The sequence below is a fragment of the Fulvia fulva genome, chromosome 1 (assembly GCF_020509005.1).
Source record: "Fulvia fulva chromosome 1, complete sequence".
Taxonomy (NCBI): domain Eukaryota; kingdom Fungi; phylum Ascomycota; class Dothideomycetes; order Mycosphaerellales; family Mycosphaerellaceae; genus Fulvia; species Fulvia fulva.
In genome coordinates this window covers 7,321,512-7,344,897 of record NC_063012.1, presented here as the reverse complement: position 1 = coordinate 7,344,897, position 23,386 = coordinate 7,321,512, and the positions used below count along the sequence as shown (strand labels likewise).

At 53.2% G+C, this 23,386-nt stretch overlaps 15 protein-coding genes across 15 annotated transcripts; 3 read left to right on the top strand and 12 right to left on the bottom strand.

Moving 5' to 3' along the window:
* Positions 1-617: 617 nt before the first annotated feature.
* On the top strand, positions 618-2,429 carry CLAFUR5_01367 (IQ domain-containing protein IQM5; the record flags this gene model as incomplete). Its single annotated transcript, XM_047900515.1, has 1 exon — positions 618-2,429. One exon carries the CDS (start codon positions 618-620, stop codon positions 2,427-2,429), a length of 1,812 nt encoding a protein of 603 aa, XP_047757320.1.
* Positions 2,430-3,476: 1,047 nt separating this feature from the next.
* On the bottom strand, positions 3,477-4,895 carry CLAFUR5_01366 (uncharacterized protein; the record flags this gene model as incomplete). The annotated part of the gene is made up of 2 exons (XM_047900514.1): position 3,477; positions 3,841-4,895. Coding segments are annotated over 2 exons (1,056 nt in total).
* Positions 4,896-4,916: 21 nt separating this feature from the next.
* CLAFUR5_01365 (uncharacterized protein) lies at positions 4,917-5,234 on the bottom strand (the record flags this gene model as incomplete). The annotated part of the gene is made up of 1 exon (XM_047900513.1): positions 4,917-5,234. The coding sequence occupies one exon, from the start codon at positions 5,232-5,234 to the stop codon at positions 4,917-4,919; it is 318 nt and encodes a 105-aa protein (XP_047757318.1).
* A 415-nt stretch (positions 5,235-5,649) lies between these two features.
* Positions 5,650-6,086, bottom strand: CLAFUR5_01364 (uncharacterized protein; the record flags this gene model as incomplete). Its single annotated transcript, XM_047900512.1, is given in 2 exon segments — positions 5,650-5,711; positions 5,726-6,086. 2 exon segments carry the CDS (start codon positions 6,084-6,086, stop codon positions 5,650-5,652), a joined length of 423 nt encoding a protein of 140 aa, XP_047757317.1.
* Positions 6,087-6,198: 112 nt separating this feature from the next.
* CLAFUR5_01363 (uncharacterized protein) lies at positions 6,199-7,819 on the bottom strand (the record flags this gene model as incomplete). The annotated part of the gene is made up of 3 exons (XM_047900511.1): positions 6,199-7,265; positions 7,315-7,439; positions 7,497-7,819. 3 exons carry the CDS (start codon positions 7,817-7,819, stop codon positions 6,199-6,201), a joined length of 1,515 nt encoding a protein of 504 aa, XP_047757324.1.
* Positions 7,820-8,691: 872 nt separating this feature from the next.
* Positions 8,692-10,576, bottom strand: CLAFUR5_01362 (uncharacterized protein; the record flags this gene model as incomplete). Its single annotated transcript, XM_047900510.1, has 3 exons — positions 8,692-10,191; positions 10,248-10,415; positions 10,478-10,576. The coding sequence occupies 3 exons, from the start codon at positions 10,574-10,576 to the stop codon at positions 8,692-8,694; spliced, it is 1,767 nt and encodes a 588-aa protein (XP_047757323.1).
* A 391-nt stretch (positions 10,577-10,967) lies between these two features.
* Positions 10,968-11,816, bottom strand: CLAFUR5_01361 (Short-chain dehydrogenase RED1; the record flags this gene model as incomplete). The annotated part of the gene is made up of 1 exon (XM_047900509.1): positions 10,968-11,816. The coding sequence occupies one exon, from the start codon at positions 11,814-11,816 to the stop codon at positions 10,968-10,970; it is 849 nt and encodes a 282-aa protein (XP_047757322.1).
* Positions 11,817-12,280: 464 nt separating this feature from the next.
* On the top strand, positions 12,281-13,285 carry CLAFUR5_01360 (uncharacterized protein; the record flags this gene model as incomplete). The annotated part of the gene is made up of 2 exons (XM_047900508.1): positions 12,281-12,337; positions 12,371-13,285. 2 exons carry the CDS (start codon positions 12,281-12,283, stop codon positions 13,283-13,285), a joined length of 972 nt encoding a protein of 323 aa, XP_047757321.1.
* A 17-nt stretch (positions 13,286-13,302) lies between these two features.
* CLAFUR5_01359 (uncharacterized protein) lies at positions 13,303-14,037 on the bottom strand (the record flags this gene model as incomplete). Its single annotated transcript, XM_047900507.1, has 1 exon — positions 13,303-14,037. The coding sequence occupies one exon, from the start codon at positions 14,035-14,037 to the stop codon at positions 13,303-13,305; it is 735 nt and encodes a 244-aa protein (XP_047756018.1).
* A 1,017-nt stretch (positions 14,038-15,054) lies between these two features.
* Positions 15,055-15,591, top strand: CLAFUR5_01358 (uncharacterized protein; the record flags this gene model as incomplete). The annotated part of the gene is made up of 3 exons (XM_047900506.1): positions 15,055-15,109; positions 15,145-15,287; positions 15,343-15,591. 3 exons carry the CDS (start codon positions 15,055-15,057, stop codon positions 15,589-15,591), a joined length of 447 nt encoding a protein of 148 aa, XP_047756019.1.
* A 626-nt stretch (positions 15,592-16,217) lies between these two features.
* On the bottom strand, positions 16,218-16,740 carry CLAFUR5_01357 (uncharacterized protein; the record flags this gene model as incomplete). The annotated part of the gene is made up of 3 exons (XM_047900505.1): positions 16,218-16,271; positions 16,434-16,562; positions 16,618-16,740. 3 exons carry the CDS (start codon positions 16,738-16,740, stop codon positions 16,218-16,220), a joined length of 306 nt encoding a protein of 101 aa, XP_047755922.1.
* Positions 16,741-16,982: 242 nt separating this feature from the next.
* CLAFUR5_01356 (Ferric/cupric reductase transmembrane component 2) lies at positions 16,983-18,884 on the bottom strand (the record flags this gene model as incomplete). Its single annotated transcript, XM_047900504.1, has 1 exon — positions 16,983-18,884. The coding sequence occupies one exon, from the start codon at positions 18,882-18,884 to the stop codon at positions 16,983-16,985; it is 1,902 nt and encodes a 633-aa protein (XP_047755923.1).
* Positions 18,885-19,366: 482 nt separating this feature from the next.
* On the bottom strand, positions 19,367-19,843 carry CLAFUR5_20128 (uncharacterized protein; the record flags this gene model as incomplete). Its single annotated transcript, XM_059462965.1, has 1 exon — positions 19,367-19,843. The coding sequence occupies one exon, from the start codon at positions 19,841-19,843 to the stop codon at positions 19,367-19,369; it is 477 nt and encodes a 158-aa protein (XP_059318864.1).
* Positions 19,844-19,924: 81 nt separating this feature from the next.
* Positions 19,925-20,462, bottom strand: CLAFUR5_01355 (uncharacterized protein; the record flags this gene model as incomplete). The annotated part of the gene is made up of 2 exons (XM_047900503.1): positions 19,925-20,258; positions 20,419-20,462. 2 exons carry the CDS (start codon positions 20,460-20,462, stop codon positions 19,925-19,927), a joined length of 378 nt encoding a protein of 125 aa, XP_047755920.1.
* Positions 20,463-21,959: 1,497 nt separating this feature from the next.
* CLAFUR5_01354 (uncharacterized protein) lies at positions 21,960-22,652 on the bottom strand (the record flags this gene model as incomplete). The annotated part of the gene is made up of 1 exon (XM_047900502.1): positions 21,960-22,652. The coding sequence occupies one exon, from the start codon at positions 22,650-22,652 to the stop codon at positions 21,960-21,962; it is 693 nt and encodes a 230-aa protein (XP_047755921.1).
* Between the last annotated feature and the right edge of the window lie 734 nt (positions 22,653-23,386).

Here is a 23,386-nt window from a genome sequence, read left to right as displayed (position 1 = left end):
AGCGGAAGCTCACTAAGCTCAGGTACTCAGCCTGCGTGGTCTTGGACCTCACGCTATACCGAAAGCGGACGTAGATCTACGCTTTGGCAGCCTGGACTTGTTGCTATTGGGCAACGGAGCGAGGTGGCTCTGATTGGCTGAGACTAGAAGCTCACAGCTCAAGCTAAGCTACCACCCGTTAGCTGAAACATTATCCCAATTGCATGTCACGTGAATGAGAACAGTACTGTCCTCCGTCATTCCCATCCAAAACGAGTCTCCTTCCATGCAGGTGCCGTTGACTACCACTTGGTTGGGCTGTGCAAATTCCGAACGACCTTCTTCAGACTTTGATGGGGCACTGGGGGTACAGCCCGCCTAGCGCTTTCCGAGCCTTCCGGCAATAATGCGTGTCGTGGCAGGCGCTGCTGACAATGCATGCATCGGATCGACGGTACATGTAAGGTATCTGCATAATCTCTATATCCACTATCTGCCATATCTCATGCCTACTATTTCCTCCCCCCTGCCTCACTCACCTATAACACTCCTCCGGCAAGGATGCACCGGACAGCTCCTCACTTTCATAGAAGCTGTTTTGCCGAAGAAGTGAGACCTCGAGACTCACATTGGAACAAATGACTACGCAGACAAATCGTCTATATGTTCAAAGCTCGCTAGGCGTCAACATGGATCTGACGCCAACTCCTACACCTAATCGTCCATTGTCGCATAAGGAGTATCTGGATACCCTGGAGCGGCCATCTCCTGCCGACATACGAAGGATATCGGACGTCCAGTTACAGAAGGAACAGGCAACGGCCACCAGGTATCACTCGGAAGAAGAGCATGATGCTGCGAAGCTCATCCAGCGAGCCTATCGGGGCCATCGAGAAAGGCGGCAGATCGACGGCCTCAACTTGGATCCGTCTTCGCGATGGCTAGAGATAATCAAAGAATGGCAGTACAGATCCGCCACAGCGCCACATCTCAATTACATCAATAGCCACATGCCAGATGGTCGGGTAAGATCCAAGTCCACTTCCGAACAGGCCCGAATGAATTGGCGGCGAGCAGAAGCAATCGCCAAACATGCTGGTGCTGGAGAAAGCACTTCAGCCTTAGAGCAGCAACCTGAACCATCATCCTCATTCGGCTCGAGGAGAAGCAGAAAGGTAAAATACGAAGAGCCCAGCACCATGCTCCTTGACTTGCGCTACTTCCTTGAGATGGTTGACCAAAAGCACCGCTACGGAGCGAATCTTCAAGTGTATCACGAACAATGGCAGCAATCACAAACGGATCAAAACTTTTTCCATTGGCTCGATCATGGTGACGGACGTGATCTGGATCTCAGTATGTGCAGCCGCGACAAGCTGGAGAGGGAGCGAATCCGCTACCTCAGTAAAGAAGAGCGGAAAGACTATCTGGTAGAGGTTGACTCCGAAGGGATGCTCCGCTGGGCGAAGAACAACGAGCTTATCACGACGAGTGTGGACCAATACCAGGACTCGATGCACGGCATTGTACCCAAAGGATCCACGGATCCAGCCTACACGGATCCAGAGTCAAGGGAGAAAGCCGATGCAGACGCATCATTCAGTACCAAGCTTGCCGCAGTTGGTGGTCTCTTTCGCGATACTTTGCTCTCCGACAATGCCTCGCAATTCGAATCGTCTTCTTCATCCAGCGCATCCTCCTCTACCTCGGGTTCAGAGGCAGCTCGCCGAGGAGCTACAGAAGACGGAACACCCGGCGTGCCCAAGAAGCAAGGAAAGAAGTTCCACGCCTCTCCCGCCACAATCTTGAACCATCTCCTCCGTGCCTCAGTCCGTCCTGGAACCTGGATCTATGTAGCTGATACAGTAGGACGTCTGTACGTTGGGATCAAATCTAGTGGAGCCTTCCAGCATGCTTCCTTCCTTTCCGGCGCGAGAATCAGTTCTGCCGGTATCATCGGCATCAAGGACGGCAAACTCATATACCTGTCTCCATTGTCTGGACACTATAGACCCACAACAAGAAGTTTTCGCCGCTTCATTGATAGTCTCAAAGATCAGGGCGTGGACATGAAGAAGACGAAAGTCTCCAAGTCTTACGCCGTCTTGCTTGGTATGGAGTACTATGGCAAGGGTAAGAAAGATCTTGGCAAGGTGTTCAGGCCTGGCCATGATGAGGTGAAGCAGAAGAGAAAAGAAGCAAGGATGCAAGAAAGGATGGAGAAGAGGCTAGCGAAGAGGAATGGCGATGATCCCGATCTATTGACGGTGTCTTCCATCGCGGTTGGAAAACCACGGGCGAGTTTCAGCGCTTATGCAACGGAGGAGGTGGAGAGGAACTGGAGAGCTGAGCATGGGGAGACGTACCGTGAAGGACGGAGGAGGGGACTTTCGAGAGTCCTGATGGGATGGGATCAAGAGGAGAAGGAGTTCAGATCAATGCAATCTTGAGAAGGGATGAAACCCTACACGTACGAGCCTATCAGCACCATACAATAGGTCCTGCGCGAAGTTCCGTCCTTCACAGCTGATAATCCCGCTAGCCCTGGACCTGACGGTCGAGCCAACTGGAACCTTCCTTATCCACACCATCCTTCTCCTCACCCTCGTAGAAATTTGGATCCCACCTCACATGGACCAGCTCACGCTCAACTTTCCTTGCCTTGGCCCTTTCCAGCCAATCGTTGTTAGCTGCAACCCATTTCTGCTGCACGTCTTTGCTGGTTCCGATGTCATCAGGGTCCGATTCACCTTCACCAGCCTCGCGCTCCTGCATATCCTCCTCTTCAAGTCCCGTTTCTTGGGCAAAGTCACTCCCCTGGTCTGGGCCATCCTCAGTTCCTTCGTCTCCTTTCTCGTCTTCGTCACTGCCGGGCAGGGTTTGAGTTGGGTCATTGCTGGTAGACGTGGTTGCTGTGTTGGTGGCTACAGGTGCGGGCAGAGCTGGTGGTACGGCAGCTGGAGCTGGCGCTGCATTGGTGGCGCCGACCGTGCCGATCTCAGCTGCGATTCTAGCTGCCAGAGGTGGAGTTGGAGGAGCAATGGGCATACCAGCGGACTCTAGCAGATCTCCGAACACATCCCCAATCTCCTGCTGCGTGAGAGCATCTCCTCGTCGCACCCCGTCGCGGAAGTCGATCATTCGTGTCTGATCAGCGCCACTGGTCATAGTCGTCTGCTTATGCAGCCACTTATCGAGCCACCCATCCCGGCCTCCAACCCAGTCATCTGGAGCAAGATGGCCCCTGAGAACAGCCATCCAGACTCTGGTGGGCATCCAACGACACTTCAGGTCGTGAGCAGTCCAGAAAGTAGATCCGGAACTCTTGGTGATGACCAGCTCCGATCATGGTATTGGAGATGGCCTCGAGATCACCAGACTCTAATGTTACCCACCTGATGGTATTGATCGTAGATGTACTGGTTGGCAGGCTTTTGAGCTTTGTCTGTGCTGGGGTGAATTTCGTAGTTCTTGCTCATCTTCTCTTGTTGGATGTTCCTGGTACAGGGGAAGATTAGCTATGGGATGGACTGGTATATATAGATAGATGGTCAATCGACAAAGGACCACTGGACCGTTTGCTGGGCACTCTGGCTGAATGCAGAGCCTTCCAGTATAGTCACTACCAGGTGACTTGTCTTTGTCATGATGGCATTTTCCAGCTTGTAGAAGAGCGCAGTGACTTCCACAGAGCTCCTAGAGTGAAAGCTATAGTACAGGAGTACTCAAACACCAGAGATCTCCAACATGAACTCACTTACAACCGCTTAGTTCAACGAGCTCACTTTGGAATCACACAAACAGCTATCCTTCCTTTACACAACAAGAACTTTCACGCAAGATCAACATATTACCACTCACTACTCGTCTCCACTACCATCACGACGCGAAAATCGCTCCAACTTCCAATTGATGATCCGCTTCGACCCCTCAAGTTGCCATCTTAACTCCTCCTCGCTAAGTGGCACATCCGGGTCCCAGTGCCGGAATAGCGCTTGGCGCTGTTCGAGTCCCTGCTCGGCTTGTGCTTCTGTTATGATGGTCTGTAAGGGACGAAGGCGTCTGAGCTCGTTGTTGATACCTTCGAGACGTTCGACTTCGGCAATGGCCTCCGGCGGCCAATTGGACCTGTCGACAGTACCGGGTGGTTGAGGTTGAGCGGCGGTAGTGGTGATTGGCTGCGGGACCGTGTCCGGACGGGTGTTCATGTCTAGCTGGGCCAGGGCTTGTGGTGATGAGGCCGGGCGCGGAGCTCGATTGGTGTCTGCTTCGTCCTCTTCGCGCTGAACTTGGGCGACGCGAGCTAAGCGCCGGAGGTAGGCAGGATCTGTAGGCGGAGAAGTTCTAGCATATCTCTCGAACATATCAAGGGTAAATCCACCGGGGCGATGCTCGCCATGTAGGTCTTCCATTGGGTCTTCCACTTCGTCATCTACATCTCGGAGGGCCCCCTGAGTCGGTGTAGCATCCTCATCGAGCGGAAGAGCATCAAGGTCATCGTCAGCACCTTCAGTCGTGTCTTGCTGCATTCTTTCATCAGTGTCGATAGTACCGCTGTTAACGACCTCCATTTCATCCTCGTCTTCGCCAGACTCCAGCGCCCTGCCTTCTGGTTCACCCTCGTAAATCAAGCTATCCTCATCTTTTGGTACCTCGTAAAGACCTTGACCTTCGTCTTCGTGCTCCTCAACACTATCGTCTGCAACTTGAGCTGCATCGCTGATGGTAGCTGCGGTTGACATAGCTGGTGCTGGGGCGACAGAAGGCACTGGGACGAGAGTCGCAGGTTGTGTGGCAGTTGTAGCATTGGATGGTGCCGAGCGGCCGATGGTGGCCAAGTTCAGGCCACCCCTTTGGGCCCCTGGCCCTTGGAAGAGCACCTGAAGCTCTTGCTGAGTGGGAACATGACCACTCATGTAGTCACTGCGATATGACCGCTAATGCGCAGCATCAACAACAGAAGTGGTCTGAGCATTCGCCATGGCTTCGAGCCAGTCTGCAAAGTGATCCTGGTCCAGCCAATGCAAAGGGACTGGTAAGCTCAGAGCCACCCTGCCCCAAATTCTGGCGTGATGCCAGATGTTGCGACAGTCGCTTTCGCTCCAACTAGCTGTAGCGTTCTTCTGCAGAGCTGAGGCATTCATGTCGGCCTTCACAGCTGGGGCGTTGTCGCCGTGGCGCTCAAACGCGTCAAATATGGCGCGGGGGTTGGGCATGTTGAATCTGGCCAACTTTAAGTACGGTATGTAAGGCATGGTGTGTAGCCGCTGAGTCTTGTCTGTGGATAGTCTCAGGTAGAGCGAGTGACGTTTGTAATACACAGGAACTCTTGCGCCGCATGTTTGCTGAACCAAGCAACTCCGACCATAGTGATTGACCTGTATCTCGCGCGACAGCAACTCTTTCTCTGATTCTCCGATGACAAAGGAGACGAGAGTGCTCGCAGATTCGATTTGGAAAGACCTCAGACATCGGGCTGTCCAGTGGCGAGGTCCAACGATGCCGACCGTTCTCCATCAACGTCGCTGGTGGTGCTCGACCCTTTCATCCAAATCCATCGGATTCGAAACCCCGAAAGCTCCATGAACCCTCACCACGACATAAATCTGCTTTCCACCAGGCGCGAAATGCAAGCTACCCTCCTCAGCCATCGCGGACGATATCCCAACCTTATCCGCCTGCTTCGAGACCAAGATCGCCACCATCGTTCATCAGCCCCGTCACCATAAACCCTCCAGATACTCACCAAAATGCCCCCAATTCCCAAAATGAAACTTCCCCTCCGGATCATCAAAATACATATCCTCTTCCCCAGGCCCAGTCTCATTACCAGCAGTATCGCGTCGCTTGTCATGCCAGTTCCGCACAGCTTCAGTGTAAACATTCTCAGGCTTGAAGTTGTCGTACAGTATGGCGAGACATTCGGCTTGAGCCTTTTCTTGAGGGATATTGTCGTGCTCAAGCTTGCTGTTGCGTTGGGCTAGCTGTTCAGCGTAAATGGCTGCGTCGGTCTCGAGATTGTCATCCCATTGGAGTGGAGCGCAGCCATATCTGGCACGCAGGGCGTTGATGGCGCTGAGGGCTGATGTTTGCTCATCGGTGGGCATGGTGTTGATCGAGGCATCCATGCATGTCGAGAGCGCCAATGTCTCGTTCGATACGCTCGCGTGCGCTGTCATTCGGCACTTTGCGCTGGCGGAACCATTGCACGGGTCAGATTCACGTCTGATTTGATGAGTCTGCGAATTTAAGGTGCATGTTGGTGCATGAGCGGAGGTGAAACATATTATAGCAGGCCGCCGAAACAGATCGTGTCCGCACAGAACCCGAGTTCCGTGAAGCCCAAGCCACGGCGATGGCATGGCAGTAAGGGTACGCAAGGAGGGTGGTAATGAGGCCGTAAGTTCCCCATGCGTCGGTCATAGTCCCTGGCCAGAAGCGGAGCGCGAGTAGGCAAGGCATAGCCCAAATGTTCTGGATCATGGCGAAGAATGACCTCTCGTGAAAGCGCTCGCTAAGCCAAGTAAGACCGATGAGCGTAAGGCAGCTAATAGCTGTGGAAGGTATCACTAAGAGGATTGTGTCGAAGGTGCTGAAACCAAGGCTGCGGAGCGTGAGGGTCAGATATGTAGATGGTGGACCGACTGGCATAAAGACGATTAGCCCGACGGCGTAGATTGGCCAGAGGTCGTAGTCTGAGAGGGCGCGCCAGAGCCGGGCTGGGGTTATGGCCATACGGTTGTGCATATCGCCTTTGGTAGGGTCGTCGCGAAGCACCCGGTTGACTATGATGCCGACTTCGCGATCTGTGAACCAGCCCTTGGGTCGGAACCATGTCTTGGTCGCTACCGCGGAGGAGGGCATGCAGAAGAATGTTGCCACACCAACAGCCAAGGTGATTACGCCTTCGACTAGAAAGAGCCATCGCCATCCTGATAGTCCTTGAATAACGTCCATGCGTAGCAGTCCGAAGGCAAGGAGCGATGTGATAATCTGCGTGAGATCCAGTCCAGTCCAGAAGAACGAGAGCCGAATGGGGAGCTCCGAAGATGTGTAGAAGTATGATAGCCACAGCACCAGGTCCGGGATGAAGCCACCCTCGAGCACACCGATCAAGGCTCGACAAGCATAGAAACTTGCTTTCCCACTAAGCGCCGCTTGCGACGCTGCAACGATGGACCACAAGCACATCTGCATTGGAATCCAACGATCAGGACCGAGCTTCTTCGAGATGAGCTGTGACGGTAGTTCTGCAAGCAGGAAGGAGACTCGGAAGATAGTGTTACCTTGAGAAGACGTTAGTGTTTGCTGGCCATGGTGCTGGGAAGTACATACCATAATTGTACTCATTAGTAGTTAGACCCAGCTCGTCAAGCATATTGTCGCTTACAGCCTGAGCCAAGTTTCCACGATCAACTTGCAAGGCAAAGAACATGATACATGCCCACGTACAGACATGCCTATCGACAATCAGTCAAGCGTGCTTCGATCGCACAGAAGGTGCCGCACATACATACCAATCAAGCTTCCTCACAAGCTTTCTCTCCTCCTTCTTCTCCCACTCTAGCGCCGGATCGAAAACGTGGCGACACTCATAGGAGGCCTTCTCATACAAATCGACGTAGTACTCCGCGACTTTCAGATCCCGGAAAGGATTTGTTGTTGTGTCGCCTTCATCTTCGCTGGCATAGGCAGCATCGATAGCGACCCCAGGCTGTTTCGAAGTCGGGTCTTGCTTGACCTCGTCGTCGGAGACAGTTGGTCCTTTAGCTTCCATGGTGCCGTAACTTGATGATGAGCCTTCGTGTGAGCGAGACGATGGATCTATATGCTGAGCCATTCCTCTGTGGACTGGGGCTTTGCCACTGCTGAGCCGCACTTCTGCTAACGTTGGGGATCAGATCCTTCGTAGCGAGCGGCGATAGATACCCATGAGATAGAGTCAGATGCTGTTATCATCGCACGCCATGTGTGAAGTGGAGTCGGTAATGCTCGCGAAAGGAGCTAAACAAGGCGCTGTGGCAAAGCGTCGCCATGATGTCGAAAACCATGCCATGTCGTGCTTGTATGGCAGTCTACTTTCGCACTGTGTGGTGGGCTGTTCCGTGGGCTGTATGGTCGTTCACAGCTGATTGTCGGCCTTGCGCTGCAAGCGTGCAGAAGTTCAGATGCCAGACTACAGCGCTCGTGCTCTGCGTGACCGGATCCTCAGGCCGGGACGGGCACTCCTGGATGACAGTTCTCTGTTCGTCTGATCAGTATACCATGATTCTAGTTACCCAAGCATTGCGGGTCGTGCAGACCATAATGTGTAGAGGTCGTTGAAGATCACGCTTTTATGGAGCGCGGTGGCGCAATCCGTGGATCCACCTACGAGACACTATTCTACACTTCCAACAACGATCCCATCACGGCGTGAACAAAGTTGCCGCCGAAGACTTTATGACGCTGCACTCATCGAAAGGACAATTGGCACCTCCAGAGATGGAAGAGTTCAGGCTGTTAGTTCTGGCTGTCAATCGTAGGACCACCGAGACTCTTCCGCTCAATCACGAAAATAGATGGTGCCGCCCTATCGAAACAAGAGAGTGTTAGCAACACTCACGATCTCCTGGCAAGACGTGAGAACGTACCTTGAGCCCCCAATTCCTTCTGATGCTGCGAAACTACCACAAAGTGCTCAAAACTCGAGTGTGTTCTTGATACCCTTCCCTACTGCAGCAACTTGTAGCCGCCACCACGCCGCCGCCCTGCTCGCCGGTACAAGACCAAAGTCTGATGCGCAGCTGTCCACAGCCCATACATTGCCCATGCGTACAACGTCCACCTCAACGCCCAGTGAGCACCTCCAGTATCGATATCATCCTCTTGCTCTCGTTCTTGTTCTCCATGCCAGCCAGGCATTTGGCTCGTCTCGGATTTCCCTAAAACGTCACCACTAGCATCAATAGCCTCCACGAAAGCTCTCTGACCACTCTTTCCACTGACCAGACTCCAAGCAGTTTCAAACCCTCTCTTCGAAATTTCCGCCACGACTTCAAAGGTACCTTCGACTTCCTCATCATTCGAAATGCATATTCTCCAACCTCTCACATCCGTCGCTCCATTCCAGCTCATATAGAACGTGGCACTCCTCCCCTTTCCGTCCCACCCATGCACAGCTGGCAGAACTGTCATCACCGGAGGCCGAAGAGGTCGTCCAACGAATGGGGCTTTGAACACTCGGTAGGATGTCACAGTCCCTCCTGCTAGGCTTGCATCTAGGATTAGTCTATTCCTGGAGTCAAACTCGCTGATACCGCTGGGACTTGCCCAGTTAATAAGAACGTTCGATGTCAAAGGATTTTTGCCGAGGGTTTGAAGATTCCCCATTTTCCGACTTGGCAGGTTGTGCGGGCGAGGAAAGTGGCGAAGCAGGGTGGCGGATCTGGTGTCGTGGTTGAGGAGAATAATCTTGCCGAAGCTCTGGGGCGTTTGCGGGTGTTGTTCGTGTTCCTCTTCGTGACGTGACTTGTGTGGAGGTACAGCGTTGTCGAGGAGGGATATGATGGTGTGGGTACTGTTCTCGAAGCGGAAGCGGGCATCATGTTGGAAGTGGAAAGTTACGTCGGGAGTAAGAGTGAAGTCGGATTTGGTCCCGCCAAGACGCCATATGATCGAGCCGTCTATTCTGGAGATTTTGTAGATTGTACTGGTGTGGCGAGCAGATACTAGGTAATCACCGTCTGCATCTTTGTCCACGGAATTGAGGTGGAAGAAGTCCGGCGTGGTGGCAGTGGTGGTTGTTCTTGGCGGCAGTCGCTGCACTGTAGGATGGCTCTCATCGAACCCAACACCCGCTGACAAGGCGTTCCATTGGAAAGTGCCTTCTCCCGTCAACAGATCGATTTCCTGGAACCCAGAGTTCCCGTTTCCGCTATCCTTCTCATTGTGGTTGGAAAGGAATCTTGCTGCCACTATCGCCGTTCTGCCGGAGTGATCGAGGTGGAACTCATGGAAGTCTTGATGTATGTTCTCGCCTTTGGTCACCACACGAGCAATCTGTTCGAAATGATCGTTCATGACAATACCAGCTGTGACCCCAAGCCTTCCAGCGTCCAGCAGGCCCGATTGTTGGACGACCAGAGTAAGCTGCTGGGAGCCATTGACGTACACAGGCTGAAAACTGTGCACTTGTGGCATTGGCTGGTCTTGCATGCTCCACACGAGGTCCTGCACCCAACTTATCAGCAAGTGGGACAATGCACATAGGGGTCATCGTGCCTTACACCATTACGATTGTATATCTGCGCTCCTGTTTTGAGGGGTGCGTACTCACGATCTTCAGGAAGTGGGACTTTGCTGTTGACAAGTGGCGCTACGAACCAATATCCTGGCGCTATGGCTTTCGGATCATGCTCGGTCACTGTCAAAGAGATCGCTCTGATGTTGGGCTCCTGGGTTTTGATCATCAGAAAGATATCAAAGCTAGACCTCGGGGAGGGCGATGACAACTTACCGTCACAAAATGCAACGCTTTGCGATCCTTTTCTTGTTGCGGCAATGATCCTAGCGCAATCGACGCCAGAATGATCAGGACTGGGAATCTGGTCATCATACGTGTTACATGGTGCGTACGCACAGCATTCTGTTAATGCTGGCTAGCAGCCGTATCTAGATATTTTGACAGTATCGAAGCATAATGGTCCTTGATTTAGATGTCGCGCTTTGGGTCTCCTTGCCTGATTGTCAATATGCTTGGCGGAAGCGTAGCTGCAAGGGGTGTGTGGTTTCGGACATTCCATTGCGTTCATGCAGCCAAGACGTCAAAGGCCGTGACGTCCCCTCGGTCGACGGATTAACAAATGTTGCGAAGTAGATGTGCTTCTGCCACTGTTTCTTTGAGAGTGGTTCCGTCCTGTCTCCACCGTTGGGCCTTGTAGCTGAAATGATCAGATCTGATGCTCTCACCGGCGCCAGCTGCGGCTGCTATACCCTAAGTGCAAGGACTACTGCACTTTCTTTTGATACTGGTATGTCCCCCTCAACTTCCACAACTTAAACATCCTGGTCATCACAAAACCCAGCACCCACTTCGGCAGGAAGTTGCTGACGAACCACACCAAGACTGACGAACCACCCGCCCAAACCTGTGTCTTTCCTGGATTACCCAGTACTTGCTTGACAACGGTTCTGGCGTACTCTTCGTTCGGTATTCCCATAGCCTGACTGTGCGTCAATCGCTGCTTATATTCCTCACTCAGCGGCAGGTAGATGGAATTCGGCGGAAGGTCTCGGTGTGTCCGGGCAATATTGCTCTTGACACCACCAGTCACGACGGTCACGACTTTGACGTCGAAGGGAGCGAGCTCCACCCTCAACGTGTCGGAGTAGGAGTGCAGCGCTGCTTTGGAGGCGTTGTAGACGCTGCCGAAGACGTAGGGCATGATTCCCGCCAAAGATCCGATCTGTACAATAGTCCCTTTCGCTTCAACCAGGAGGGGTGCAAAAGCCTGACACATCGCCATAACTCCAAACAAATTCGCCTCGAAAGTCTGCCTGATCTCCTCCATTTCCACATCCAGGGCAGGGACAGTGTAGTTTCGCCCAGCGTTGTTGACGAGAATGTCCAGCGTCCCGCCTGTGCGGGAGGTGACTTCATCTTTCAAGGCTTTGACGCTTTCGCTGGATGTCACTTCTAACGATAATGTTTCGATTCCTTGTTGTTCGAGGTCAGATATGGAAGCTGCCTTGCGTGCGGTGGCGAAGACACGGAAGTTCTTGGATTTGAACTCCCGAGCGAGGGAGTGGCCTATGCCACCGGGGGTGCAGCCTGTGATGAGGACTGATTTGGACATAGTGGGAGTCTGGAAGGGTTGATGCTGCTCTGCTTGCGCTTCTCTCGGTTCTGGACCTCGGCAACGGCTTCTCGGTGATTCCGTTGAGTAAAGGTATCGTGATTTTAGTGTGGATGTAAGCAAGTTATCGGCGTCTGATGCGGATGCTGTCGTCTCGGAGGAAGATGGCCAAGAGGTGATGTTGGGGTACGAGGGTGTCAAGTTCAGGTTGGAAGGAGCCAGCAAGGTTTGACTCGGATTCGGACCCACTTTTCGGTTGCGAGCTGACCTCGACCGTCACATCTACGGACGTATTGACATTTACACTGATACAAGTTGAACTGTACATCATCGCATCGACGCTTTGTTAGGGCTGATGCTCTCCTGTCTATGTTGATCGCTGGAAGTCGATGAGCAAAACAATCCTCCGCCCGTTCCGCCACTTGTCAATATCATTATCACGACTACTACGAAGAACACTCGCAATGGACGAAGTCGTCCTGAAAGCCTTGGAAGAGGTTCAGATCAAGACGAGATCAACGGCCCCATGGTAGTTCGATGAACCATGGCATCAGCCATACTATACATGGCAGACTGATGAATGGCAAGCCGATGATGCCAAATCCGCCACTACCGCGGCTTCACCTCTGTCTACCTTGTCTCTATACACCTGGAACATAGACTTCATGCTACCCTACCCTTCCTCCCGCATGACAAAAGGCTTCTCGCACCTCAGATCACTCATTGATTCCGGCCCTCGAGACTCGACAGCCAGCATCATCTACCTTCAAGAGTGCATCGATTCTGACATCGAGCTGATCGCTTCTCACTCATGGGTCCGAGAGAACTTCCACCTATCGGACATTGACATCTCCAACTGGCAATCGGGCCACTACGGCACAATCACACTGGTCGACAAGCGCTTGCCCATCACATCGTGTTTCCGAGTGCACTACTCGCAAACGCGGATGGAGCGGGATGGACTTTTTGTTGATGTTAGGTTGGGAGGCAAGACGGTTCGGATTTGCAACAGCCACTTGGAGTCTATGGCGTTCGAGCCCCCGTACAGAATTCCGCAGATGAAGTTGTGTGCAGAGTACATGCGCCAGCCTGGAATTGATAGTGCGATCGTGGCGGGTGATTTCAATGCCATCCAGGATTTCGATCGTACGCTTCATGAGGTGAATGGGTTGAAGGATGCGTATCTCGAGCTCGGTGGCCAGGAGCATGATGCGGCGAATGGACACACTTGGGGACAGCAGGCCGCCACAAACCTGAGGCAGCAGTTCGGGACCAGCAGAATGGACAAGGTGTACTTCTGCGGTGGCTTGGAGCTGCTGTCGTTCGAGCGCTTTGGTGCAGGCGTTTGTGTGGACGATGAACAGGAGCGGGAAGCCATCGTCAAGCTCGGGTTCGACGAGCCGTGGATAACGGATCATCTTGGTGTGAAGGCGGTATTGACTGTTTCCAGTAACATGTCCGCTCTGTAGACAATTCACTGCCATGATCATACCATCCTAATGTCCCTCTCTGCTCGTCCCTGCTCTTGTGCCAGCTCCACCACACCCGCCGCTCCCAATCGTGCCACGGCTCCTTCCTTCAGACCAAGCCTCCTCTCAATCTCCGAGTGCTTCATGCCCCTCTCATCCCTAAACTGCAGTATCTGCCGAATCTGGTAGACATCCAGAAACTGTCGTCCTTGATGTCCTCGAATCCCCGCCTGCTCAAATTCTGCGTCGGCCGCCTCCTGCAACTTTGCTCGCGAGTGCAGTACTGTGATGGCAGGATTGTTTCGAGGATTCGGCGCATGAGGTCGAGCTCCTCCAGGTTGGGTGGTGAAAGCTGATGTGGGAGACAGAGTCGGATTGGGCTGTACTGGTCCGATGGATCGAAGTGACTGGGCAAAGTCCGGGTCTGAGGCATCGAGGTTGATTGCCTCGGATCGATCGCCGCTGGCGTATGGCTGGGGCTTGACTGTAGGACCTGGTTGGCGTTGTGCTGCTGGAGGCGGAGGCGGGGGCGGCGGCGCATTCGTGGTTGTCGTTGGTGCTGGTCTCTGGGTTGTGCCCGAGGGACGATTGGGGTATTGGCGAGCTGCTGAGCCAGCTGCCTTGGCCGTTTTCGATGCTGATGACCCCATTGCTGCGGATGTTGCAATGGCTACATGTACATGTATTGATAGACGTTGTGTTGAAGGATAGGAAATATTAATATCGATGATGGAAGGATCAGTCAGCAACATGGTCAGTATCAGGTCGTTCAGAACGGCGGCATGTGTGCAAATATGCCGTCAATATTAGTTGGATCTTGATGTGATGCCCTGATGATCGTCACAACAGCACACAGGGCAATGGATGGTTCAAGATCGTCAAGGCCAAGATATGTAATGCGTACTGCCTACTTGACATAGTTGCAATTGGACATCATCAAGAAGAGCGACGACGAAAGCATCTTCGCCTGGTGGCAAGACCTTGCTGAACTTGGCTCCTGGACAGCACTCCTAGCACCTTCGCCAAAGGCCTTCGCATCCAGCCCCGATGAGAGCAGCAAGATCCTGCGTGGGCACTGGAGACAAGCATTCTCTATGAACAACAAAGGTCTCAAGCTGGAGCTCAGTGTGCCTGCCTCGTTGGAGCTCTCTGCGAGGCAAAGGAGTCGCACCTCGATTCTGCTGCCTCTCAGCTGTGTTCAGATGACAACATCCGACGAGCAAGCCAGGGCCACATCTGCCGAGAACGGACTTCACGTCGCTTTTAGGATCAACCACGGCAGACAAGTTGCCATCCGGCTCAGCATAAAGGCTACAGGCGAGCCTGGTCTCCGCATCGTCGAAGGCAAGCGCTATCGCGACCGCTGGCATGCCGAGAAGTTCGTTCTGGCAAGCAGTATGTTCTTCGAAAAGCCAAGTGCGTATGGCTGTTCGTGCATTGTGGGCATGGCGGATGATAAGGATGACCCGTTAGCGACTGCAAGCCCGGTAGTGAAACAAAGGCCCGATAAAGAGGCGCCGCGGGTATAACTCCTCAAGCCTTGCTGACGGAAGCGAAAATTGGGGGCCACTGCCGTCCTCAATCAGCTTCCAGCGAATCCTTCTTGGTTTCCACCCTGAATTCGAACATTCCAGTCTGCACTCACGAAACTATGTTCTTTCCCCCTCCCAGTGACCAGCTCGATCAAAACCACGCCGTGCGCGCGGCCGCCTGTCCACGCGCAGCTACCACTCCGCCACCAACACGCCAGCTATACCATGTTCTGCAAGATGTCGCCAGCCAGAGAAAACAGCTCAGTGCTATGCGCTCAAAGCAACGACGGAAGTACGTGACCGGAGAACGTCTAAATCGCATTCTAGACCGAAATGCCTCGTCTGAAATCGACTTTACGGGCGCTTGGCGCGCCTACAGTGACCGATGGCATAGGCCTGAGCTCGGCCTGCGATCAATCTACAACCATAGCAGCCGAGCTTATAACAGGGACTTTTGGGGAAAGCAAGAGGTGAGTGAAACTCACGACAAAAAGACAGCTTCCAGGGCACTGATAGTCCTCCCAGGTCATCGATATTGTGCTTGAACTTGGTCTGCAGACTTTCGCCAAAATCACGCAACGCCTCGAGAGGACAGCAGCACAGAAAGACTACACAAGGCCGTACCTCACGGCTGGAAAGCTGGCGCTTGATGCCTTCGGACTCGCTCTCGCAGGGTCAGCCCCACCGAATAACCCTCTGGACGTGGTTTTCGTATCAATAGATTTCGAAGGCGCTTCCAACGGACGCGGTGCGAACGGATTCGGGGCAACATAATGTGATCTGAGGCTGTTTCGCGAGGATCCAACGCTACAGACCTACAACTACAAGCTGCGTCAGAAGAGCAAGCAGGATTTCAGATTTGGCCACACGATGCGTATCAACGGTGACAACCTCAGACAGGCGATCATCGACACTATACCAAGCATCACAGACGGCGGCGAAAAGCGAAAGATTGTGCTAGTCGGGCATGGTCTCCTTTGGACGGAATTAGCTGTTATTAAGAGCCTGGACATCGCCCTCGACGATCTCGGGGTTGTCGGCCTTGTGGATATACACTTACTCTTGCCCAAGAGGCCCTAGGCACGACTGGTTCACTGGAATCGTTGCTACGGCGCTTGCAAATTGATTACACAAAGAGTACGTTGCACTGCGCTGGCAATGACGCATATTACACCATGCAAGTGCTCTTTGCCCTGCTCGAGAGAATGCACTTCGCAGCTCAGCCGGATTCACCGAGGGGAGACTTCGCAAAACTGGTGGATGTGGTGGAGCGACCGCTACCGCAGCAAGATTGTGGAGCTAGTAAGGCTGAAAGTAGTTCAGAAGAGGCGGAGAGTAAAATTGCCAGCACAGAAGATAACGAAACTCTAGAAAATTATCTGGCGACCTCGGCGCGCTATTTAGCTGATGTCTGGAATGAACATGAACAGCGCAGGTGCCGGTTTTTCGACTCTCTGCACTGTTCCTGGACTGTCTGCGCAACTCAAGCGCGCTCTTCAGGCACACGGTCACGTCAGGTATTTGAGACAGGAATATGTAATCCTGCCACCCACCATGCCCTCGACCCAGTATCAAACCACCATCACCGCCTCCCCACACTTCTCACTGCCACATACTTGCTTCGGCTCCGCTGGCCACTTCCTCACGACCTCGACCACATTTCTGATGAACTCCAGGACTTGGAACACCAACAGTGCAAAGAGCACAGCGAGAGATATGGCGACGGCGGTGTCTACGGCGCAACTCTTTCCATGAGGTCAGCCACTGAATTGATACTGTCAGAGAGAGACATGAACTCACAAAGTGTCCGCTGTACTGGATGCTGATCGCTCGGCTGCAGGTCCTGATAGTAGCGTCAGGCTTGGTAGTGCAGATATCGGAGACGTCGGCGGAGAAGGGATATCTTGTGATGGGGATGTACATGATGCACGATTGGTGGTGTTGGAGGAATGGTCCAGCGGGTTGCGTTGGTGATGTCAACAAGAGCAGACTTGGCCTCGAATAGTTTGCATTTGTAGGCTAAGTCGCGAGAATCCTGATGTATAAAGTCAGACATGCACATGCTGCACTTTGCGCTAGTGAACTATTTACTCAAGTCACTCTGTTGAACCTATCCATGGTCGTGGCCCTGTGCACAAAGCATCCTGTATTGTCTATACACATATCTACTCCCTCGAATCCCAATAAAGGCTGACCCCATCTCCCTCATCAATCTTCGAGACAGCAAACCTGATATCGGTCCCCATCGCTTCCGGTCCACTACCCACGATCTCGACCGGCCCACCAATATTCGCACTCCGCTCTCTGAAGTCCGTTACAACCTCCGCCACAGACGGATGATGGTCTTGCAAGAAGTGGACTTTGAAGCGCGAGCCAGCTGGAGCCAAGAGGTCACTCAATGACACCTCCACTGCAGTCGTGTCGACTGCAGCGGTCTCCTTTCCTTTCTCGGAGATGACGCTTCGCTCTTGATCGCTCTCATGGCGCAATGAACTCTCACTCTCCTCCCCTCCCTTCCCCACCCGACTCTCCCGACTAACAAAGATCGTGATAGTTAGACCGAGCATGTCCTTCAATAGCCCCTTCATCTCTCGAAGCTCCGTGCCAAGCCACAGCAAATCTTCCGACTTTCTCACAACCCAGACAAAGTCCTGCACTGCTCGGCGACTCATACTCTGTCTGATGAACTCCATGATGATAGGGTACGTGAAGGTCACCCCCGTACCACCTGCCACCGCCAAGACATGTCGACTCTCGTAGCTGGGAAAGCCGTGGCCGTATGGACCAGCGATGATGACGGGAATGGCACAGTCGCCGAGAGCAACCATTTGTTTAGACTGTCCGTTGCGGACGCGGATGAGGTATGTGTGTGTCTGAGTCGAGGCATTGGGATCTGGGACGCTGGAGACCGTGTAAGGATGTGCTTGCCAGATGCTTAGACTTGGAAAGGTAAGGTAAAAGTGCTGTCCTGCTTTCCACGATGTCGCATGCTCGTGCTCGAAGTCGAGGCGTATGACAGTGCCGTTATCGTCGGTGAGGACTTGCATGCGGGCTTGGTCACACTTGAAGCCGGAGGACCTTCCTTTGCCGCCGGTGGAGTGCAAATACGCCATTCTGCCGTATCGTACGCATTGGTCGATGACGATGAGTGCTAAGCTCGGTACCATCCAGCAGTAGAGCTTGTCCCAGTGGCCCCAGCAGGCCCCGATGTAAAGTACTGCGACGATCCAGTGCGTGACCTTGAAGAACTCGTAGCCAGTCCAGCGGATCACTGGCTTGAAGCTGAAGACTGTCAGAAAGCTGATAAAGAGCATGGCTACGCAGCCAAAGACCATGTATTGCTGTTGGATGAAGGTCACGTAAACGCTTGGTTGTGGTTGGTATAGCTTCGCTTCCACAATGGTCCAGCCGATGGTGTGCAGTGCCGACTGGATGAAGATGACACGGCCCAGCCACCGATGGAGAAAGTTGAAGTACTGGTACGGAATGCCGGTAAGTATTGATAGAATACTTTCGCGCATACAAAGCAGAACAGCGAGAGGTGTCAAAGCGTATGCCAAAACACCAACACGGTCCGCCCAGCCTCCAAGTCCAGTCCGAGTGTTGCTCAGTGATGAGTCTTTAATCGGCGTCACCCATGTCTTGTAGACGATGCCGATTAAAGAGAAGATGAGCAGGTAAGCAAGAATGACCGCCAGTACTACAATCTGCAGTCGCGAGACACGCCCAAACAACCATCGCATCGGCGCATCAGGCAATAAGAATTTCTGCCAACTGCCGACTTGACTGCACATGTCGTCTACGAGCCCGCCTCGTCCTTGCGATGCTACGCCGATGCTTCTAATCCGTAGTGCAGTCCAGAGTGCCAGAATGCCCAGGATGACACCCCATAGGATGAACGAGTACAGCATCGATGTGTCGTGCATGGTGTATACTGCTTCCAGATACTCGCAGGTCCCGGCGTCTTTCCTGCAAGGTAGTATGCGTTCTGCATAACCCCAATATTTGACGGCTGTTGTGTTGGCTTCGCCATGGTCCTGGATGTGTCGAGCAACGATGGAGTCCATCTTTGGCAGTGAGGCCCTACACGGCCTGATGTCCTGCTTCTGGCGATCGCACTATGGTCGAAGTCGTCGAAATCGTTTCTTCGTTACAACAGCATCATCCAAAGGTTATGGGAATCGTTGCAACGCCATGCCAAGAGCTCGTGAGCAGAATTGAGAGTTTGAATGCTGTTGACTACGGCCAAATGCAGTCCGCTAATTGCCACAAATGACCTTCCTGCTACGAAGAAGGGATCGAGACTCAGATAAATTGGAAAGAGTAGTTGCATCACGCCCGTCGTTCGTCGTAGATTCGCTTGGCATGAGCAAGTATCCACTTCCACGAGCGACGTGTTTTGCCGAAGTCAATGCATCCCTGTCTTGGCTCTGTGCTGACTTTCCGCCTCGGCGTCATTCGCGGCTATTGCTGTCTCGTACATAAAGTCGTTGGTATCTGTTGCCTTTTGATGTGCTGTGTAACCACAGGTCTATCGCACATGTCACGTTTATAGACGAACGACGCTACACCGACCATTGCGCTTCTTCGGCTTTGGATCCGGGGTGGCGAAAGAGACGATCGCCTTGAACAGAATCTGCTTCGTGTCATCGTTTCCCTCGCCTGCGCCGCCCAAAAATCTCTGGACAGCATCCGCCAGAAAGCCGAGCGTGATGCCGGTGTCGCAGTGTATCTTCGCAATCGCACGCGGCTTCGTACGCTGCGAGGGATCATTTGAAGGACCAGCATCTGATGGCTGTGTGGGGAGAGTAAAAGCCTGGAAGCCGACTATTGGTGGCTGAATCACGAAGAGATCCTCATGTCGAAGTTGTGAAGCGATGACGTTGGGTGGCTGTTGGCCGATTGCACCGTCATGACTTGCTGTTTCACGAGCCATCCGCAGGCCTCGCAGTCCTTCGTGGACAGACAGTGCACGGCTGCGACTGCCTGCATTCAGGCATATCTGAGATGCTGCTGCTCTTGTCATGGTGACTTGTATCCAGCGGCCCATATCTACCGGATCGCCGGATGTGATCGAGAGGCCTGGTAGGTTGAGGTCAAGCAGCTGTTAGTCCTGGGGGTGACGTTTCCATTGTGGATTGACAAAGTTATGCAGTCTGAGTAGAGGCGATGTTCTTGTGATCTCATCCCATTTCCTGTTGATCAGACGAACACCATGGACATCGGCTGTACCCAGGCAGCTGAGAATGAGCTCTAACAGTTCTGTGGTCTCCAAGACTTTTGTGATGGCACACTCCGCTGCCAAGCACGCGTGCGGCGGAGGCAGAGGAGTTGATGCTGTCGGATCTGGTCCTTCCTGGGTCTGCTCGGCCATGGCATGCTTGTCCGACACGAACAAGCGCCCGACTGCGATGGCAGCCTGGTCGGCATCAGAGAATCGTCTGTTTGATGCGGATCAGAATTGAAGCACGAGCGGCGCTCTACCTCAGGACCGTGGTATGACTGACGAGATGGGCATATTTGGGGACGACCTCTGGAGGAGTAATATACAATATTGGAGGGCCTTCAAACACCGTGTGCATGATCATGACACGGACTCACCTGCTTCGAGCTTGAGGGGCGGCTGCCTGAGTGCTGGAGCTCATGGCGGATGAGGACTTGCGGTGCTATGCAATACACTTCGTGATAGCGCGTGATGGCGACCGATGTCAGATTCGCAGTCGTGATGTTCGTATTATGCTGAGAAAGACACAGGACGAACGCTGACCAGGGTCCAGAAGGGCTGCGACAGGCTACAGCCGACAGGAAAGAGCCGACAGGGATCGTATACTAGCGTCGCTCGTAAGCGAGAGCGTCCCACTGGTTGCTCTCCCGCAACGCAATCTTCGCATGTCCTGCAGGAACCACATCTTTCACGTCTGATCAAGACACAACATCTACACACATTTATACACCGAAGGGCACGTCTTACGCATACATGTATGTCTACAGTCCTCCCTCACCTTTTGAGTCGGTGAGATGCAATCTCCGGCACATGAGGACAGCGAGTCGTCGTGACGCGCCGCCAGCCACCTTCCAGCCTCGCGCGCTGCGAATGTGGCAGGCAAGTTGATCCACGAGAACAAAATGTCTAGCACTTCGGTGGCTTCACTTTCACAATCCACCTCTTACAAAGCTCTTGTCCGTACTGCACATATCGGACCAAAGCGCTTGGAACATCATCACTGCTATCTCACAACAGCCACAACAAGCTTTGAAGCTCGGAGGTCGCATCGATCGACAACGCACAGCTTCGTTACCTCAACAACGACGCAGATCGTCTAAACAGACCAAGACCGAAGACCACGACGCCGCCGACTGCGACCAAGCCAATCAAAGAAGATCGACTACAACACCTCCCGTACCCGCCCATCATGAAGGGCAACCTCGTCGTCTTTACAATCATCATCGTCCTCTTCATCGTGCTAGCTTTAATAGGCTTTGGCATATACTGGGCACAAACAAGTCTGACCGGCCGAGGAGGAGGTGGTTCTTCAATTACCAGCGGCGACGACGTTTGAACGATTCGACTACGACGTTGGGACTCACAACGACAGAAAGTCCTGCCTCACAATGCACATGGCAGACTAAGATCAACGCCGGGCGATGGACTTGGCGGCGAGCGCATGCATAAATGTAGCTCGCTACATTCCCAGCAGCAGCACGAAGCATGGACTGCACTGGCAGAGCAGCTGAGGAACAATTTCTTGCATATAGCGGAGCATTTGGATCATAGCGATGGCGTTTACAAAAGGTTATGGCTGGACGTGGGACATGGATATGGATATGGATAATGACATGCGGCATAGATTATGCTCGCTTTGATGTACGAAGGACGAAGGATGAGGGAGACAAGTACGACGATACCCAACCCAACAGGCGCCACATATTGTGCAGTCTGTAGATAGAAAGGAAGCCCGCAGATACAGACACGAAAGCAGGACCACCGAACATCATTGACTGGCTCTATTTAGGGCATCATTCATTTCATCTCTATACCTCTATCCAATCAGCAAGACAATCGAACATCTATCGTCGATTGGCTCTATTCGGGAGTGATCCCTCGTTATGACTCTTTCCTCCAGCAACATCGTTCTTCGATCTCAGTCCCTCCTCAACATCCACCCCATCTCCTCCGCCTGCCTCTCCTCCACAAGCGCCTTTAATCGTTCCTCCCTCAAGAAGTCATGATCCCCAAATTCAAACCCCGGCACAACAGTCTCACTAATCAACAGACCCTCGCTCTCCCTGCTCTCGTCACTATCCGGCAACAAATACGAAGTCTTATACTTCCCACCCTCCACAATCCACTGTACCCTCTCTCCCTTCAATACATCCTGACCCACGACAAATGTTTCGATCCTCGCCTTGCCGACCCACCTCTCGCTCTCAGGAATGTCCTTAGATGTTGACGACGAGTCGCCAGAAGGACAAGCAGGAGAGGCTACTTCGTCCGCGTGCATGATTACGTATCGACCTCGACCGCGGTGGAGGGTGTGGATTGTTCGAGCGCGGTGGCGGTGGAAGTGGCCGAGGGGCGTGTGGCGGGTGAGGAGGTAGTGGATTGTTGTGCTGGCGTTGTGGGTGGGTGTAGTGTTGGAGGGATCCTTCCAGGGTGGAACGGTGAGAGTGCGGGAATCGCAGTCTGTTTCGACGAAGTAGCCGCCTCCTGGATGTTTCTGGAGGTCTAGATGCTCGATGAGAGCCTGTATGCTGAGGCTTTCATCTTTGTGGTCGGATGCTTGGAAGGAGGGTTTGAGGGGTGGAAGAGTGGGGTCGATGGAGGAGGAGGACATTGTAACCTACGTTTGGGTGTGGTCTACATGCATGGTGTTGGAGTCATGGTGAACAGTCTGCGTCCCGTCGTGGCGATGGGCGGGCGCGGGAGAGTGATAGCATCGCCAAGGATGCTCTGTCACGAAATTGACGCGTCCTTCCCTCGCGCGTGCTGGGGATATGGATTTTGAGTATCGGATGCTTTCAAAGCCATCAAGTTCCAACTTCATACTGTCATCCAAATCCGCCTCACGAGCGACCGGCTTACCGAAGTGGACATTGTACCGCTTCACACCAGCTGAAGATGACCTCATTGTCCGTCTTCACCCAGAAGGTCAGAGCGTCTCGAGGACTGCGGCCACTATCATCCGGTTGAGTATTGATGCTGTTCAGCAGCGTCTCCTTGGCCCTCTGCGTGTACGCGCGAAGATTTCTCCCCCGCGTCAGAGGCTGTTCACGTCTCAAGAGCAAGCTCTTATACTCGAACTACGAGCCAAGGGGACCACGTTTGCGGAGATTGCCCGCCAGCTCGACAGAACCTGTGCCTCTGTGAACGGTGCACATAGACGACCAACACGGTCACAAGAGATCAAGCAAAAGCAAAGAGGCTGGACTCAACCACAGACTGAAGAGCTTCTGGACTTGCATAGATCAGGTATGAAGATCAACAACATCGCAACACACCTCGGTCGAAGTCAACCATCCGTCAAGCAAAAGTTAGATAACTTAGGAACGGTGACTGGAAGGAAGATCC